The sequence below is a fragment of the Momordica charantia genome, assembly GCF_013281855.1.
Source record: "Momordica charantia cultivar OHB3-1 chromosome 9 unlocalized genomic scaffold, Mcharantia_2.0 BLBB01000009.1, whole genome shotgun sequence".
NCBI classification, from domain to species: domain Eukaryota; kingdom Viridiplantae; phylum Streptophyta; class Magnoliopsida; order Cucurbitales; family Cucurbitaceae; genus Momordica; species Momordica charantia.
In genome coordinates this window covers 11,520,280-11,541,064 of record NW_028275167.1, presented here as the reverse complement: position 1 = coordinate 11,541,064, position 20,785 = coordinate 11,520,280, and the positions used below count along the sequence as shown (strand labels likewise).

Below are 20,785 nucleotides of genomic sequence, written 5' to 3'. Positions count from 1 at the left end.
AACTCCAAAATGAGTGAAAAAAGAGCAAAAAGAAGCAAAAATAAAGGAAGAGGAGAAGAAACCCCAAAAAGCCAAAGGAGTTACATGAAACTTCTCCCATTGATCGGAGTGAATCAAACAATAAGGGAAAGAGACATGACAATTGACACATATATGTGCCATGGAAATTTTTCTTTTTTTTTTGGATAAGAAACTTTATATTGAAAAAGCATAGAGAGAAAAGACAGCCTAAGGACAGGGGGAAGAGGGCTCCCCCTCCCAAGATTTAGTGAAGTAAAGCACTCCAATCTTGCACGATCGACGAGAGGCTATAATTACAAAAGAATTTTCTAGGCCTATTAACACCATAAGAAGTGTGTAATTGTACTGTGTTATAAAAAAATTTTAACGAAGAGCACTTATCTTCAAAAATTCTATTGTTTCTTTCCATCCAAAGGTTCCAAATAAGAGCTCTAGCTGCACAATTCCATAGGATTTTTGCTTTCCTTCTAAAATGCCACCCCCGAAGAGCTTCATTCATCCACCCATTAATATTCTGAGGCAAACAAGTGGAGTACCCAAAGATTTGCAGCAGAAAGAACCACCCACGACAAGCAAACTGGCAGTGAAGAAAAATGCGATTCATGGTATCCTCATTCTGATTACAAAGAACACAAACGGAAGGAGAAAGAGCCCAATTTGGACATCTTCGTTGGAGTCTATCTACTGTATTTACAGCTCGGTTGGCTAGGGTCCAAAGGAAAACTTTCACCTTTTTTGGAATTGAGAATTTCCAAAGAAGAGAAGTTAAAGGAGAGTTCAAACTTGGGGAGTCTACAAACAAGATATTTAACCCCGATTTAACCATGTAAATGCCAGAGGAATCAAGGGACCAAACCACTTTATCAGCTCCTTCACCAATTCGAATGGTGTCCAGCCTGCTCATAATATCAATCCAACCCCTTACTTCGCTATCACGCAGACCCCTCCTCATGCCTAGATCCCAAGCGAGCTACTCTTATTTCCAACAATCAGCAATCGTGGCCTCCTTTTTCAAGGATAAAGCGAAAATGTCAAGAAAATCATGGGCAAGAGTAGTGTTCCCAGTCCATCTGTCTAGCCAGAACCAGATTCTATCACCATGTTTAGCTTTGAAAGATAGAAATTTGAGGAAAAGGATGTTGTTCTTAGCTATTTCAAACCAAGGCTTACCAGCCGCTTTCCCCTTGGGCTTTTTAGTCATCCACCCAAGTGGTTCTAACCCATAAATGCTTTCAATTACTCTTCTCCAAAGGGCATCTCCCTCTTAGGTAAACCTCCACAACCATTTCAAAAGTAACGCATTGTTTCGAAGATGAAAGGCCTCTATACCGAGACCTCATTTTGTAAAGGGTTACGACGTGGTTTCCCAATTAACCAGATTTCTGTGGGGGTGTGATTTGTCTGAGTTCCAGAAAAATCTCTCACAAGCTTGTCTATCTGTTTAGCAATACAAATAGGAGCTTTCAGAAGTGAAAGATAATATATGGGCACACTGTTCAATACTGCTTGGGCTAACGTCAATCTCCCTCCTTTTGAGAGGACTAGCTTGTGCCATTTATCAAGCTTTTGCTTTAATTTTCCCAACAGATACTGCCACAGTCCTGTGGCTTTGTAGTTTCCCCCAAGAGGTAGACCCAAATACGAGAAAGGAAAATCCTCCACTCTACATCCCAAGCTTAGGGATCTTTGATTCAGTCTATCTTCATTGATGTTTAAGCCAATCAAGGAAGTCTTATTTAGGTTTAAAGAAAGGCTTGAGGCCCTTAAGAACCAATTAACTACAATCCACCATTTGAACAGAAGACTTTTCTCATCAGGGCAAAAAAACAGTGTATCACCGGCATATTGCAAATGGGATATCATCACCTTTTTTTCCCCACCTCGAAGCCTTTAATCATTCTCTTCTCACAGCAAAAGTGCACAAGCCGACTGAAAGAGTCTCCCACGAGAGTGAAAAGGAAAGGAGAGATAGGGTCTGCTTGCCGTAATCCTCTTGTGGCCTTAATTTTGTCTCTTGGTCTACCATTGACGATAATAGAGAAATTTGACCAGGACAAGCAGCCCCTTATCCACATTCTCCACGTTGGCCGAAGCCTTTTTTTCCGACATCGCATTAATATAATCTCAATCCACCATATCGTAAGTTTTCTCATAATCTAGCTTTATCAAGAAACCTGGCTTGTTCGTGGACTTCCAGTAACCAACTGTCTTTGCAGCCACTAAAATAGCATCCAAGATCTGCTTACCTTCCACAAAAGCAGCTTGTTCGTCTGCAATGATGAAGGGAATGACCGTTTTGAGTCTATCCACCAGTACCTTGGCAATAATCTTATAAAGGGAGGAGACTAAGCTTATAGGCCTGAGTCTGTTTGCTTCTACTTTCTTTGGGATAAGGCACACATAAGTCTCATTCGTGCGAAGATTCACAATTTCGTTCTTAAAAAACTCTTGGAACACCCTAAGGATGTGCATGGAAAATTATATTATCAAAGAGCCTATCAAAAGATTGTTCTTTTTCAACAAAAATCCTTTGATTCCTTTCATTCTATGTTGTCCAAAAAAATGCTCTAATGATGTGCATCCAAAAGAGCTCTTTTTCTTTTTTGAAAGGGTGACTCATGAGCAAATATGAGAGGAGGCACTTTCAATCAAGGGGTAAAGCCACAATCCAATTGAATGATGGTAGAACCTGATCCCAAAATCTTGAGACAAATGAGCAAGTATGGAAGATATGAGACTGTGACTCCACATTCCATTAACAAAGAACACACCATTGAGGAGAAATAAACGTGTGTAAACGACGTTGTAATCAATCATGGGTGTTTATAGAGTTGTGTGCAGCTCCCAAATTAAAATTTTGATCTTTTTTTTAGTAGATCGGTTTAGAAAATCAAAGGGTATGCAGCTTGCTTCTAGAAGTGAGGCCCTCTCATTATCACTCCACTGGAAGTGCACACGCTTCAATGGGCTCTAAAAGCCCCATTTTATTTTACAGAAATTGTCTCTAGCAGGTCATATTATACTTGATAATTCACAAATGTCTATTTTTTTAAAATATTTACAAATCTAGATTTCCAGGATTTAAATTAACTTTTTTGTTCCCAAGAGCCAAACTGCCATCAATGAATGTCATTATATTACATTTATTATTATAATTTAAAATGTATTCGTTCCTAGTGTGAATTGATGGTCATTTAATGCAAATATTTACATTAATGATTAAATGATAATATTTTAATAAATAACTAAACAAATATAGTAACTAATCAATACACTTATTCTTTCTTAATTTTCCGATGGTTCTTTGAATTTTCCGGCATATATTATTTTTTTAGGATTGAAGGTTTAGGGTTTTATTTCTTTATTAAAAAGAGATGGTCTCTAGTAGGTCTAGGGTTTAGGATTTAAGGTTTATGGGTTTTATTTATTTGTTAAAAATATGTAAATATGGGTAGCTTGGTAATTTTCTCATGGCCCCATCATAAACAATGTTTTAAAATGCTAAAGGCGGCCTCCAAACTTTTTCTCCTAAAGAGGCAAGCTGTAAGCCTCAATTTTAATTAAATAAATTATACAAATCCTAAATTTGTGTATCAAGTATTACTAACATAATAGTCATATAAAATTACAAAAGATTCACTTGTTACTTGCCACTTCAAAAAAATTATAAAAGAACATCCTTCGCATCACTACTATTATCACTAATAGGATTGAGTTATTTTATAAAAAATTTTCTTCAATGTTTTTAAAGTCTAGGTAGTAAAAGTAGTAATAAATTGAATTGTTACGACTCCTGCATTAGCATTCCATACCAAAAAGAAAAGACATATAATTTTTAGGAGTTGGGAAAATTAATACTTTTCTTGTAATCATCACACGAGGTGTAAAGACTTTAAGTCTCAATGCGTCTTCAAAGAGGCATAAGCCTCCTCTATTTGAGGCGTAAGCCTCTCATAGTCCAAAGAAGGCGTAAGTATCAACTAAAAGTTAAAGCTTGCCTCGAGGCAGGCATCAAGGCATAAGCCTCAAAAACCTTTTAAAACATTGATCATAAATGTGTCTCTATTCTGACAAATCTATAAATATTAGAGCTTTTAGATATTTATGTGATTATGTGGCTAAAGAGGTCTAATTGTATTTTTTCTTTATTTTAATAACGAAGAGCCGGAGCAGCTCCCCTATACCCAGGGGCACCTGCACCCGCCCCAAGGCCCAGACCCAGGAGACATCAAAGGTTTTTGATATTAAGCTCATCGGAAGGTTTGAACTTAAGACCTCTAAGCCAGTATAACCAAAAGACCCCAAACCCTTGTCAACTAGGCTGTCCCTTGGGGGCTACAAAGGTCTAGTTGTGTTGTTATCCCTTTATTTTATCTTATTCTTTTAATTTTTGCAACTTTTTTATGAAGAATCTTTTGAAACCCTGATACAAAATCTCTTTTGTCTCCAATTTCTTACAAATATTCTATATTCTTAAAATATTTATTATTTTATTATTCTTAATACCATGTTTTCCTTTTCTTAATAAGAAACAGCAATGTATTAACCATAAAGCGAGCACAAAACAACTTAAGGGCAGGGGATGAGAGAGCCCCCTCCCAAGAGACCATAGCATTACTCAATACCATATTTTTCAATATATAAAAAATTTAATTATGTTTTTCTATAAGGCGCCTCACAAAAAAAAGTCCTTGATTTTTTTTCAACTTTGAGCTTCAAAGGGCTATTGCACTTTAGTGCGGTTCTAGCTTTAAAAAACATTAGGGTAGATGTCTCCCAAAATAGATTTAGCAAGTAAAAGATGAATATTATTCTCTTTTGAGCCCAGTAAAGAGGGAGAGATTTGGTTGAAAAGGCACTCTTGCTCTCTAGCTTCCAAACCCAAAAATCCTCATAATTGGTTAAGATGGATGGATGAAAGGAAATAGTTTTCAACGAGCAATAGACGCGCCTCAATTAGAACCTCACTAGCTGCGTCATTGCCCCAAGTGCTAAGATGGATGGATGAAAGGAGGCTTTCCCAAAAATTATATGATCTCATACTTAAATTTCCTTTCAAGTTAAACTACAAGTTGAACGTGAAAAACATGAGTTCTCTCCTCTCCCCACAACGCACCAAAACCTTAGCTTTGAATGATGAACCATTCTACTAAGCTTATCCTTAATGGTAGCCTAACCCAACATTATCAAGTGAGCAGTGGAACATAAGGTTTTCATCCTTGACTATGACCGTAAACGCAGAGGAAGAGTGTTCCAATTGAAAGAGAAGGGAATATCAAATACGTACATGCACAAACCTGAGCTATTATGACTGTTGGACACCTTATCTGACCTTGTGATTAGCCCTTTGCCTCATAAGTTCTTCAAAAATTGATGATCGAGAGAAAATATCTATGGGTCCAAAAGATAACAAACAAGAGAGGCGATTTCACTGAGATTCTAAAACTGGGAGGAAATGGAAAGAAACAAAATATTGTTGTTCTCTTAGCTAAAATAAAGGAGGATGGCATGCTATATTTTCCCTAATTGAAAGTCTCATACCTGCCAACCAAAAGGCTATAAACTCTCCATCTTACACGAATGCAGACCATGCAAATGCATCCCACACTCAAATCATTACAAATATAGTATGCTTATATGCCCAGATTGTAAGTAAAGATGGTCGTTAGCCCCATCGTATCAAAGAAGACCTAAGAAGAAGAAAGGGGTTAAAAACAAAAAAGTCAACTTCTTCCCGTCTAGATCTTAATCTTTTTTTTGTGCTCTCTTTAGGAAGGTTGTTTCTTTTTTAATTTCTATCTCACTCCTTCGGGAGTTTGTATCTTTGAACAATTTTTGTTCCTTTTCATATCTTCAATGAAAAGTTTGTATCTTGTTTAGAAAAAAGGGAACGAAACCATAATCTTAACCCGCCACAACTTCCAAAACTAGAACAAAATGAATCAGATTCGGAAGGACTTTGGTCAACCATGGGATTTCCCACGCTAAAGTTTGAAAAATGGAATCAAACATGCCCATGGTGATTTTCAATCATTCCAATCATTCCTTCCTCGATGATGGATTAGGGTTATAAACTTACCTTTCAATACGTGGAATTTTTCAAACTTCATAATCATTGGCAATCAATATGTGGAATTTGGAGAACTTCATAATCATTGGCAATTAGTGAGGGGGATTCATTCAATGCACGATTAAGGCGATAAATTTTTGGTAATGCTTAGAGGCGTCCATTAAAGTGGAAGGCAATTATTGAGGTTCATCCCAATGGAGATTCCTTTGATATGTCCACAGGAGAAATGATAGTTGCTCATATTACCACAGCATCAGGCAGCAACTCCTTCATCGAAAGGGATATCGGAATCCATGGAAGCTTCTCAGCTCAAGCAACCAAGAGTTTACATGGTGAGTGCATAAACCTGGTGGATATTACGAGACAAGATCAGAGAGGCCCAGGAAAATGAAGCCTCAAGTAGTTTAAAAGGTTGTTTAGAGCAGTGCAACACGCAAAAGGACAAGTAGATTATCCTCTCACTACCAACTTTCATAGAAGAGGAAATACAATATAACCTTTGAAGTTAGCATTGAGGCTTTGTTTTTGGTGATTACTCCTTGATAGACTTCATGGAGATGGCCTTTTCTCACTCTGTTCTTAGCATTTCATCTAGTTTAGTTCCTCCAAGGTTTTTTATAGATTCTTTCATGAGTCCCTGGCTTTTACTTGGTTCTTTTTGGAGTTTGTTTTTCGTTTCTGGTTCTAAGGTTTTTTCCTTCAAGCGTTCATGGCTCTGAAGCTCTTTTGGTTCTCCAAGCTTTGTAGTAAATAGTTTTCTGAGTTCTGGTTTAGAATGCTTTTATCTTATCTAAGTTTGTATTGCTCTTGTTGAGCTATTTCTATGTTATTTTCCTCTCCTTATTTCTCTCTTATTTTTTCACTCCTTTGGGGTTTGTATCTTGAACATTTTTCCTTTTCATATATCAGTGAAAAGTTGTTTCTTGTTCAACAGCTGATGCAAACGTAAAAGCTATAGAAGTTGGCCATATTGATTGGGATTCCCAACCATGGACAAAGAAGGGTTTGAAGTGGAAGAAATTTTTTTTTTTTTTGGGTAGGAAAGAAAGAAGGAAAGGAAGACTTAAAGAACTTCGATAGCGGCTCCCTAGAGCAGGAGATAGATCCTCATTGAGAAATCATGATAAGTCTACAAAGTACCCAAAAGATGAGTAAAGAAAAGCAACTGCACCAATTCCTCATGAATGATTCAACCTAGATATGTATCTCTTCAATCCATGAAATTGTGGAGCTCTTCTGATTGTTCTGAAAAGAAGTCAAAAGCCTGAAAATCAAAGCAAAAAAGAAAAGAAAAGGTAGCAGGAAATTGAGGAATTTAATCTCCATGATTAACTATGAAAAATAAGTGGCTCAGAAGACTCATAGGGCATGAGAATTTATCTCTTCGAATTTGTGGGGCCTAGGGCTGTAAATTACAGGCCTCTCATCAAAGATTTTCTCAACACAAAACCCAAATATTTTTATTACTCCAGAGACTAAACATGAGCAAATTAGTAGGGGCACAGTTAAGTCCATCTAGAGTTTGCAATTTGTTGGTCAGACATTTCAAGCGACAATGTGTTCATAAGGGTTATTCTTATGCTTTGGAATGAAAATTTAGTTACAGTGGTTGACTCTCTAGCAAGTGTTTTTTCTCTTTCCATAAATTTTAAATTGGCTAACGACTCTTCGTATTTGGTGGTAACAGGTGTGTGTAGTCCCCCTTCCAAGGTAGAAATTAGTTCTAGGAAGAGTTTATGACATTGGTGGCTACATCTTCTAATAGCTGGTGCTCGAGAGGAGACTTCAATATCACCAAGTGGATCCATGAGAAGTCCTCAAGAGTTCAGTTAACCAGAAATATGCAACATTTCAATAAAGTCATAAATGATCGGTCCTAGATTGATCTCCCTTTGTGGAATGGAAGTTTTACATGGTCCATTGGCAGAGTGAGGTTGGCAATGTCCATGACTGATGAATTTCTAGTTTCCCATGATTGGATTGTCAAATTCCAAATGAAGTCTCCAAAAAAGTTCATACAACCTCATACCACTTCCCCTTAGTTCTGGACACGAGTTCTTTCAAATGGAGGCCTACATTGTTTAGGATCAAAAATATGTGGCTAAGTCTCATTCTTTTCTTAAAAATTTTGAGGTTCAGTGGAAAAGTTTAGATGTCAAAGGCAATCTTGGATTTGTCATCATTCAGAAGCCCAAGTTCATTAAGTCGCTTATTAAATTGTGGAATAAAGAAAGCATTAGCCACACGATCCAAGAAAAATATCGCATCTGAAAGGACATAGCTTGTACTGATGAGCAAGAGCAATCTTTGAGGCTCTTTAAGGTGGACCACAAGAGAAGAAAGGACTTGAAGCTCAAATTAGATGAGCTAATGTTAAGAAAGGAAATTAGATGGAGACAGAAATGTAAAGCCAAATGGTGTTGAGGGGGGGATGAAACACAAGCTTCCACAATTATGTCAACTCTAGCAGGAAGAAAAATCTCATTATCAAAATCCAAAATGAATGTGGGGTTAGTATTGTAGAGGAAAATGCAAGTGTAAGCGAATCTTTATCCTATTTTCAAAAGTTGTATACAAGAAGATATGATAGTTGTTTTTGTCCCACCAATATAAATTGGAGATCTATACCCGTTGAAATGAGTTAAGGGCTCGAAGTTCCTTTCTAAGTGGAAAAAATTAAGGAGGCAGTGAACAAGTTGGGTCCAAATAAGGCCCCAAGCCCCAACGGTTTCACAGGAGCATTCTTGAACAAAACATGGCACCATCAACAAATTCATAAGCGGAACTTATATATGCCTAATCCTGAAGAATCTTAGAGCCTCAAAGATGTTAGGTTTTCGCCCCATGAGCCAAGTTACTAGTATCTATAGAGTCTTGACTCTTGGCCAAGGTTCTTGCTAATAGATTGAAGAAGGTCCTCCACCTTACTATTGTGCAAAATCAGTCAGTCAGCCTTTATTGCAGAAGGACAAATCCTGATCCTATCTTTATAGCTAACTAGCTAGTGGATGAGGACATCTCTAAGAAAACTAAAGGTTGATTTTTAAAGCTAGATTTTGAGAAGGCTTACAATTTAGTCAAGGAAAATGTTTAGGAAGGGGATGCATCATGAAAAGCTCTTCCTCAATCATTATAAATGGGAGGCCAAAAGGTCGTATTCATACCTCTATCAGGATAAGGTGAGGAGGTCCCATAGCTCCCTTTCTTGTCGTCTTAGTTGCTAATGTCTTTAACAGTCTTATTGAAAAAGGAGGGAGTGAAAGTTGCATTGAAGGCACTACAATTGGTGGGGAAAGCCACTTGCAATTTGCAGACGACACGATCTTGTTTTCAGCCAATGACAACAATACTCTCAACAACCTTCACAATATGGTAAGCTTTCCGAAATCCTTTTTGAGGTTTAAGATCAATGGGGCCAAATAAGTTTTAGTAGGCTTAAACATGAGTGAAGAAGAAGCGTCTTTGTGTGCACCTTTGCGGAATTATTCTGCTGGGATTTGGCCTTTAACATACCTAGGAATGCTTCTTGGGGTTGATCCTAAAAGAAGAAAATTTTGGGACCCTATGGATGAAAAAATCGAAAGGAAGCTTTCTAATTGGAAAAATATTATGATCTCTAGAGGGGGAAGACTGACACTATTATGACAAGTATTCTTCTCTATTATCTCTTGATTTTTTAAGTGTCCAAAAAAGATTGTAAAAAGTAGGGGTGTACAAGAGGAACCAAAAAACGAGCCGACCGACTGAAACCGACCGAACTGAAGTCAATTGGTCAGTTTAAGGAGTGGACCGGTTGAAGGTCGATCAGTTCCCTTGAACCTACAAGAACCGACCGACCAAGCCATATATACATATATATATATATAATTTTTAAAAAAAGTTGTTTTCTATATACATTTAATGTGAAGTCATGAATCTATTCCCATTTAGTGATTCACGCTGACTTTCCTCCTTTTTCTATTTTTTTTTCTTTTAAATCTCACTTTGCCATTCACGTGAATGGCCATTCTTTTATTTATTTCTTTTATGTATTTTAATATCTTCTCTCTATCAACTATCCCCTTCTCTCTCATCTGCCCCTGTACTTTCTCCTTCCCTCCCTCCTCCTCCTTTATTTCTCTTTTTTTTCTCAAATTTCCTTTCTTACTCCATTCTACTTCTCTCTCCCTAATAATTCTTTCTTTAATTTCTTTTTTCAACTTTCTCACTCTATCTCTTCGTCTTATCTCTCTTCCTCTTTTCCCTCCTCTTCTCCTTTGCCCTTTTACATCGTCTTCTCAGCAATGGGTATCCAGATGAACATAACGGATACACATTGATCTCCAGCATTCAACAAAAACCGACCGAACTCGCAAATGGTCGGTCGGCTTATACCAAAAAAAAAAGGAAAAAATCAAACCGATTGTAAACTGAAGGGTCGGTGTCGGTTTTGTGCTAAAGTTGACACCAACCGACCAATGAACACCCCTAGTAAAAACGTTGGAGAAATCCTTTAGGGACTTCTTCGAGAAATGCAGCAAGCAAGAGAGGAGCCTAAATGCAATTAATTGGAAGATTACTTCGCAACATGTTATCTGACTAAATATATCTTTTTTAATCTCTAAGACTCTAAGAATAAACAAACTTTCCATTAGTATATTACCTGATGAAGTATATCGTCACATGTTCGTATGCGATCTGTCAAAGAATTCAAGTAGTGGTGATATTTCTCCTCTGTCTACAAAAAGGAACAGAATGCTTAACAAGAACTGTCACAGGCTTGAAAGATAAATTAGAGAAGCTGTCCAATTTGCACTAACCTCTGATTTCATGGCTGATTCAAGGTCAGAAAACCATTTGTAGAACTACATGAAATTCATTAGGAAGGACAGAAATTTTAGTGTCAACAAAACCAGGTAACGATAAAGTGCAAATAGATTATGCCAAGGAATATAACGTGGCAAGACAATCATAATCCAGATATATCCCCCATTCAGCATAAAATCTGAGACCTCTAGCTTTATTTTGTTTGGTAAGAAACAAGGATTTTATTGATAAATAATGAAATGTGAGAACTGTATTTGTGGAAACTGCCGCTTTCGTTTTTCCTTTTGCTTTTTTTTTTTTTTTTTTTGATAAATCTAGATTGGAAGGCATTTCTTAGTTGAGTGTTTGTGGTGGGAGTTTTCCCTACTCAGCCCCCCAGGCTGTTGCCTTTTCTCTCTTTTTTTTTTTTTGAACATATGACCTTTTTTCAAAAAAAAATTAATAATAATAATGAAATGTTGAAGGCTTCAAATGATTACAAAAAAAATCAATTGTACATAATCAAAGTAGAGATGGGCGTGATCAAAGGAGATCTCCGACATTGACGCAAGAATTTTAGACATTTCGAACAGGAAGAAGACAGGGCAAAGCCCATGTACCAAATGTTAGTCCGCCAGAGCCATCGTTTCGAAGATTATGATTATTACCATCAGAAATAATGTCCTAACCCCCGCCCCCCCCCCCCCCCCCCCCCCCCAAAAAAAAAGCAGAAGAGATTGAATGCAAAGTACAGGGTATATTACCTGATTGGTATTGACCAAAACGGCTTCAATAGTATCAGAATCTTCGTTGGTGGTATCCTTGACCGAAATAGACAGGGCATTTTCTTTACTACCTGCACGATCTTGTGCCTACAGTATTTAACACGAAGCTGTAGTAAATTCAATTAAAAACATATAGCGGATCAAAAGAACGTACAAACAGGTAATTAGAACCACTTGATTTCGAGAGGGAGAGTAGGAGAACAAGTTGAAAATGATTCAATAGCGGATAAAAATTCTCACCAAATCGACGGGAAAAGGACGCTCGGCAACGGCATGGCAGAGCGTTGCAATAGCCGCTTGCTGTTGCTCCGTAAGAGGAGCATTCTGGACATCAATTGGATTAGCGGATCAAGAAAATGACGAAAAAATTGAAATCCAAACAAAATGCAAGGATCTACGAGGGCGAGAGAGAAGAAATGGAGCAAACAGATCTAGGCGCATAAAAGTTACGAGAGCGAGATCGGAAGAGTGAGAAGTAAATTTCATGATTCAAAGTTGGAAAATCGGAAGAATTGATGAATTAAAATATGAAATGATGAACAAACCTGTTCCCAGGTAGAAGCAAAATTGTAGCCCTTGGAAATTGCCCCGGACTTGGGTAAACCAAGAGGACCAGCTTTGGCTGCCATGGAGTTCTGCTGTTCTTCGACTTCTTTCCCACTCAAACTCCACACTCTTAATACCTCTCCCAACGCACTTCTACTCCAATTCTCTATTGCATCCAACACATTGGTAGACCAAGAGCCTTCCAATCAGGAGTCTTTGCGGGTCGGGTCGAGACACCCCATTTCTTTTTTTTTTTACTTTTTTTTTAATACAAACGTGTGGGATGGGAAGCTCCAAATGCACGTGAAATTAAATATTTATTTTCTAAATATATTAAGATGTCGTTTAATTATACATTACATATAACAAAAAAAAATTTAATTATTTCTAAAAAATCTTAAAAATTATACTAAATTTTGTAAAAAAATATTTTAACGACATCATCACTTTTTTATATCAATTTTATGCATTATTCTTTTAGTATATTTATATATTATATTTTTTAATATTTATAGAGTTGTTAAATTTGTTGATTATTTAGAAAACTATCATCTGTATTTATAAAAGTATTTTTAAGATTTATTATTGTTATTGGTCAATAATTAGAATCAAAGGTAAAGCAATAAATTACAACATCTTCGAATAATTCAAACTAAAAGAGTTATCTACGATGAACTTAGTAAGTCATATGAATTTTTTTAGGATTATCATGTTTGCTTATTTGCTCCTACACTCTACATAAAATGTAAAATATTTTATAATGACAACAAAAATATTTTTGAAGCATGAAACGACATTTTATATTATTTATTTATTTATTGTCTATTATGGTAAAGAAACTGATCTTACATATTTTGGAAAGTATGTCATACTAAAATGTGAGTTCTAGCTTCTTTACCTAAACGTAAATCCTTAAGGTTGAATATTTTTTAATTTTCCAATATTATTATTTTGAAAACAGTCAAAATCAAAACAATAATAATAATAAAACGTCAAGATATGTGAATTAGTTTGGCATGTTTTGTATTCTTTTATGAATTGGTGGTGGTGATGGAATACACACATGTGCAAATGGATGCTCTATTTCATCCCGTAATTAGAACATGGGATTAACTTATCTCAACAAACACTTTGACCCAAACATTATTGTCCCTTAAGCATTGAAAATTAAAAAACTAAAATATTAATTTATGGAAATTTAAAGGGTAAGATAGGAAACATACATTCTCCTATAGATCATGATGCTTCATATTATAGTATGGATTATACCATATGCGGATGGCAACACTCTTCTTTACGTAACCACATCCATTGGATTAACTTCTTTCAACAGATATCTTAACCAGAATAATTGTTTTTGTCAACATACCAAAAATTGAATGACAAAATATGAATTTATAGAAATTTAAATGACAAAATAGGAAAGCAAAAATTCAATTAATAAGTACGAATATGAAAATACTCAAATATTGATCACTAACTCATGAGTTTAGAAACCCAAGTGTTTTTCTTTTAAAGAAACCCAAGTGTTAATAAATATATAAACATAAAAATAAACATGAAATAAGGAATTTAAAGGTAGTTAGCTCGGGATAGTAACAACCAATAGTCTATTTAGGACAAATATGAACATTAAAACTTTAAAAAAAATCATTGATATATTAATATGAAAATGTAGTTTTATACTCTACCTCGTCATCAAATAAAATAAATTTATGGATTTTTGAATCTTTGGTGTTTCCCTTGCGAATTACGAAAACTTCCGATTTCCATTATTTTTTACAATCTTTGATTTTTCTATGAGAGAAAAAGCCATCATAGTCATTTTGAGAGAGAAAAAAAAAACACAATTTTTATGCATGATCAGTATTTAGTTTTCTTTCGTGTTATATAGATGTCTGTAATCGCATCTATTTGGAGTGGACGTATCATTTCATCGAATCACACCTCATGGATTAATTAATCTCTTTAAAAAAATAATATCGGTCTTTCGGTTTATATAAAATTAATTTTCAATCACAATCGCACACATATATGGATGGACACACCACTTCTATCAATAGGCACATCGACCCAACTATTGCATCCCGTAGAACTTTTAAGGGTAAAATATGTATTATCAAAAAGTTGAGGGCAAGTGTGAGAGGCAAAGATTCTCCTTCCATGACCCCATTTAATAAACAGCAATAGAGAGTATTTTGAGTGAGCATCAAACTGAAGTCATCTAAAGTAGGCTTGTAGTAAAATGTCTTTAAACTTGACTGCTGAAGACATGTAAAAAAGAAAGTCATCAAAATTCATCAAAAGTATTAAAACCATACAAAAAGTAATTTTCTTCTACTTTTTTCAATATGCAAAAGAAAGTTACAAAAAATTCATCAAAATTATTCAGTCTAATATAAAAACTCATTTTCTTCTACTGTTTTTAACATGCAAAACAATCACATGGAAATTCTGACAATTCAGAAAAACAATCTTCTTCAAATTCTTGCCATTCAGCATCAGCCAATCCAACAAAAGAATCTCCCCTAGCTTCTGACAATTTATTTGAACTAAACATATACCATCCTCTTATTGTCACGCCAGGAATAGACTCTAACATGGATGATAACCTTCCACCACCAAGCTTCTTCGGATCAAGAGGATAGTCATACTGCCTTCTAAATAGTTTTTTGAAACCTCCAATATAATATCTTGCTCCGTGCTTCTCCTTCAAAATGTTGTCGGCCAACTTTCGACAGTCAGCCAACATCTCAAATTTGTGACTGTTCGGGACGAACACCACAACTTATCCACAGAAAATTTGTACTCAAAAGAAACTTGACAAATGAGTGTTGATTAACACGCTTCCCAACTAAGTCTTTTCCTCTAACCAAGACATTCCACTTCCATGAAATGTTTAACACGCTGCATAAAATATTCGAGATAGTTTCAGCACATTATGTCAGAATATTATAATTTTTCAATTTCAACGGGTGCAGACTGTGTCAAAAAAGTTCTCATCTCCGAAGATAAGAAAAATCTGTGCAGAAGGAGGATTTTGAGATGTCTAGTGTATGAGATAAAAAAAGGAGAGACATGGTAGCACCGCTCCTCCCACCTACATTGAAAAAATATCATAAATCATATGACATTGTGTGGAGCACAATTACCTCTATCTTATGTAGTCCGTTAAATAAAAATGACCCTTGGGTGAAGAAAAAATTGATTGATTTCAACATCTAATCATAAAATCCCCAAACCCTCCTCCTCATTGTTTTAATAAAAAAATTAGCAAACAATGCCCTTAAAATGTATCAAGCATAACCTTCATTATCACCATTTTGAAATCTCTACATTATTATTTATCTCTCCCATGGAAAACAAAGAAAAGAGGAAAGAGATTTCTACAATCTACTTCTACTCCTAAATTTATGTTTTAAAATTTTAAATCGTATTTATTAGTTGTTGTTAGTTACTACGAATAATTTCCAGGTCAATCCAACCAGGGGTAATTTGTAGTCTTGTGCACTACATCTAATAGACATTCTTTATGTCTTCCTCATCTAATGGTACCTCCTAGATTAACTTATCTCTTTAAAAATATATATCGATATAATCAATATATTAGTTTATATATAAATAATTATCGACCCCAATCGCACCCACGTGCAAATGGATACACTATTTGTTTCAACACACAGAAGTTTCAAGGGAAAAATATGTATTTATTAAAAAGTTGAGAGCAAACTAGATACGCATAGTTTATCCTCCATAATCCCTTTTATATATAGTATACATTTTTTAAAATAATTTTTTTAATGAAATTTCTAATTAACGGTTTAACTTTTAATAAAGTTGAAGGCAAACTAGGTACGTAAAGTTATATATCTATAATATATTAAAAAGATAGCATCTCTGAAAAACATTTCTGGACAATGATACCCCTATATTTTTTTGATTAATTACATTATTGCCATTAATGGTTACTATTACATGCCACCTCTATTTTTTAAATTAATTACATTCCATTAATGCTCACTATACATTCCATTAATGCTCACTATTATATGCCACCTTATTATTTTTACCGATTTACCCTCACTCCGTATTTATAATAGAAACGTTAAATTAAGACATTTATTTGGATTTGGACTTTTCATTTTTTTCCCTATTACTTTATTAAATTTGGTGGCCACTACCCATGATTTCATACGTTTTCAGTTACAAATAGTTGCAATTTATTAGATTGACCTTTTAATTCCTTTTATGTTACTTATTAAACATGGAAAAAATGTATAAATATGGTTAAATTAACAATTTCCATATCCGAATTTGGTCATTGAGGAGCTCTCTTTTTGGTAATTCAAATTCTCAAATTTGGTAAATCAATATTCTTAGATTGTAAAGATGAATATGGTGATTGACGACCTTAGGCCTTTTCAAAAGGGTTGGACAATTAAGGTTACCATTGTTCGAAAATTTTACATACAAAATGTGACAAACAGAAAAGGGGAACCATTGAGAATCACGAAATTCATAGTGCTCGACACAAGGTAATTTTTTTATTGAGCAAATTAGTCTTTGTCGTCCAATTTTTTATCTCTCCCACTTATCTATAATAATGTTCCACAATGCAGGGAGTTTATATTCAAGTCAATTTGTTTAACGACTTGATTGAAAAGTTTGGAGACATGTTGGAAAAGGGAAAAACATATGCGATCAATGATGGAAACATCAAACCAATTAATGTGAGATACATGAATGTTCATTCCAAAATTGAGATATCATTATCTCAAAACAGCGAGGTGAAAGAAATTGAAGGAGAAACATTCTTTCTCACAAAACAAGATTTTTGCAATTTTGAATCGGTTCTCGATTATCAGAGCATAGGTACCTACCTAAATTTTTGTAAAGACATTGTCATAATTATTTTATTATTTAATTAGTTGAAATAATCTTTTTTTTTTCAGATGTGATAGGTGGAGTTGTACAAATAAAACCTATAATTTTCAGAAAGACTCGTGATGGAAATTATTCAAAGAAAAGGGAAGTTCTACTCATGGACAATAAGTAAGTTTCTATTGTATATTACAAATTTCAAATGATTTAGATACATACTATTTACCTAATCTTTTCTTATTCTTATTACATATATAGGCTGAGAATACAATAAAATTGACACTGTGGGACGATTTAGCGGAAAATGAAGGGCAATATCTAGAAGAAAATGGCAAGACACAAACCGTGATTCTAATCACAAATGTCAGACCTAACCAATTTGAAGGTATTTATTTGTTTGTAAAGCAATTCAATGTTGTGAACACAAATCTATAAACTAAACACTACAACTTAAAATTACAGGTGAGGTTAGCATATCATCTTCAAATATTAGTGTAGTTGCCATAAATCCATTGTTGATGAAACTAAGACATTGAAGTGCAGGCAAGTATTTTAAAAATTATAATTGTGTTCTTTTTTAGTAGAGTTATAATTCTAATTATTTATGTGTATTAAAATATATTATTATATTTATTTTAATATTTTAAGACAATAAACTTTAGGATGCATATTCTTACGGAAGACAAAGAAATTGAGGGATCTTTTATATCCGTCAAAGAAATGGATGGAAGCAAAAGAAGTAAGCATGGATGATGTTATCAAAGGAAAAGTATGTGATCAATATTGTTCTTTTATTGGAAGAATAGTAAAGATCCATAATAAAGATTCTCCATGGTTTGAAAAATACAATTCATGCAATGAGAGATTATATCCCGTAAACTACAACCCAACAGCTCATTGTATGCAATGTGAAAATGAGAATTCGACTTTTACAAGAAAATTCGTATTGCGAATGCTTGTATCTGATGGTGAAGAAGAGGGCTACATAACTATTTTTGATGCTGCTGATTACATAGTTGGATGCAATGCAACAGAATATTTCAATGATTTGAAGGTATTTGTTTAAGTTGAAACTTATTATTTCTTTTAGTAAAAAAGCAATAACTAATTTTAATCTCTATTTTGCAGGATGCCAAAAAAGAAAATAGTAAGTATTAAAGAAATTTGGTAGTTGCGGAAGATAAAAAATACTACTTTTTGGTTAAGATGGACAAAGCTGGAGAAAGTGATCGTGCACGCAAACAAATCATTGTTCAAGAAATTTGCACAGTTGGTTCAATGGCTTGCAAAAAACACGAACAAGATAAAGAGGAGAAAAAGACAATTGAAACCCAAGAGAAGAATAAGCGTGCAAAAGTAACAGGAAAAAATTAGATGTTGATTGTTTGAGAAAGCTATTTTACATTTTATTTTGAATCCATGTCATGATATTACAATGTCGTTGTTGATTTCTTTCATAGTTTGAAGTTTTATGTTTTTTCAATTCAAATGCAATGGAATATCTTACCATGCTTTCAATTGTTTCTAAAACTCCTGTTATAACATTATTTTGCATTAAACAAAAATAAAGTAAACAAAGCAAAAAAATGAAATAGATTATTAAAATAAAATTTTGTTATTATTTATTGTATTGACCAAATTAAAAAATTTTCAATTCGGGAAGAATATATTAAATGAATATTTATGAAAAAACCCATAAAATTGAGTGACTAAATTCGCTCTCTTAGATCGTGAGCTCCACCTTTCTTCATTTTGTAAACCGCATATTTAAGTTCCCTAAATTCGCTTCATTTCTCACAAAAATCCTTCACACACTACTCATAAATCATAATTCAATTGTGTGTAATAGTTTTAGTTTCAGCCAATGGCTTCCACTTGCACGTCCCACCTTGTTCTATGCCTTATTTTGGTTCTATAAAAAAAGTTAAAAGAAAGAAATGAAATGAAATTATATTTTATTGTAAAATGAACTTATACTTAATTTTTGTTTTTGACCGTCTTAATTTTTTCTTTTAACCACTATTAAATATATAAATTTTAAAAAACAAGTAGAATTTTAAAAATCAATCAAATCAAAGTAATTAAGCTAAGCTTTAATATTGAGTTTTAGTAGCGTAGGTGTAAGATGGTCCACCATCGAATCGAAAAAACGCAATAATTAAGTATGTAACATAATATTTTTAAAATATTTGAACAAAATAATGTGTCGACAATTATATAACGTTGGATAGGAATACTTTACATATCAAGAGATAAATTCCAAAAAGACATGGTTGGATTTAATAAAATTAAACAATTTTCTTATAAACCCAATAAAAAATACATAAGACTAAAATTAATTTATGTAAAAATAATATTTTTTATAAGTATTTTTTTAAATAACATTGAGGAATAATATATCACAATTAACCATATAATTGTAAATTTCAAATATAAATATAAAGTTGTAACAATTACAGTTTTTTGCCATTAATTTGTAACTTTCAACATAAATTATTTTAAGAAATTCATTTTGTAACTTACATATTAACCATGATAAAAAAAAATAACGGTTTAATTAAATTCAATTATTACCCAAATTTATTGTCCACCATTATAAAAAGACATAAACTTTCAATTCTACCTTTCCAAATGCTTCCATTCTAAAAAAGGACATGAACTCACCAGTTCTACTCTCCCAAATGATTCAATCCTATTAAAGTTCTATAAAAAACACATTATTCCAATCATAAGGTACGATAATCTTCATCTCTTCTATTTTCTTTTGAAAGCTTTTTTTTTTTTTTGAAATTAGTTAATCTACGCTAAAAAAAATCGGATTTGAATTTCAGATATAATTTTCCATGGTTCTTTATCACCTATGTTTATTAGCTGGTAGAAAAAAAAAACCAAAAGTGATATATCATTATTATATCTAACAAGTTCATGTTTAGATGTCTAATATATTTAAAATTATGAATCAATTCTTAGGCCGTATATAGTTACAAATCAAACTTAAACATAAAATACCAAAAAATAATAATAATAATAAAATTAAGCTATAGAAGAAAATATTTTTATTTATTTTAATTGCAAACAGTAGCAAATTAAATTATAAAATGTGTAAGAATCTTCAAGCCCACAAAGAGAGGATTACTTTTTTTTTTTTTAATTTATAAGGATGCTTAGTATTTTAAAATTGCAAATTTACTTTATTTTTTTGTTGTTTAAAATATAATCTCTATTTATGAAAAATAGGCAAAGATTGATTATTCTTCGTCAAATACAGTCATTGAAAGACAAATACAGTCATTGAAAGACATCGGTAAGTACTCCAACAAAATAACAATTATGTATTATTCTATTCATTTCATTTCCATATGTTGTTCTTAAATTTTTATTATAAAAATTACCCTTGGACTGCTTAAATTTTAGAAATAAAAGAAACAAAAAACTATATGAATCAACTACTGCACATAAATTATCAATCAAGTAAGAAAACTAAAATTGTATATTTTAATTTATTATATTTATTCAAATAAAACTCCAGTTATGTTATTTATTATTCTATTTATTTTATTTCCATATTTGGTTGTTGGTTGTATTTCTATATTTTTATTGGTTTGGTTATTGATTTTTTATTATAAAAGTTAGAATGTGTATAATTTTAGAAATAAAACAATGACAAGAAAAAAAAAGACAATATGAAACAAGTAGA

General features: G+C 33.4%; 1 protein-coding gene and 1 pseudogene across 2 annotated transcripts in view; both read right to left on the bottom strand.

The window, feature by feature from the left end:
* Positions 1–12,383, bottom strand: part of LOC111025573 (sec34-like family protein) — a 64,739-nt gene extending 52,356 nt beyond the window's left edge. The window contains exons 1-5 of one of the 2 annotated variants that reach the window (XM_088117532.1): positions 12,207–12,383; positions 11,902–11,985; positions 11,641–11,748; positions 10,891–10,935; positions 10,734–10,808 (exon numbers count right to left, since the gene is read on the bottom strand). In XM_088117532.1, coding sequence (XP_087973658.1) covers positions 10,734–10,808; positions 10,891–10,935; positions 11,641–11,748; positions 11,902–11,985; positions 12,207–12,290 — 396 coding nt within the window. In that variant the 5' untranslated portion in view covers positions 12,291–12,383. Of the gene's footprint in view, positions 1–10,733; positions 10,809–10,890; positions 10,936–11,640; positions 11,769–11,901; positions 11,986–12,206 lie in introns of those variants that run through there. The other variant, XM_088117533.1, reaches the window with a different exon arrangement.
* LOC148208954 (U4 spliceosomal RNA) lies at positions 4,882–5,019 on the bottom strand (annotated as a pseudogene).
* Positions 12,384–20,785: the final 8,402 nt, after the last annotated feature.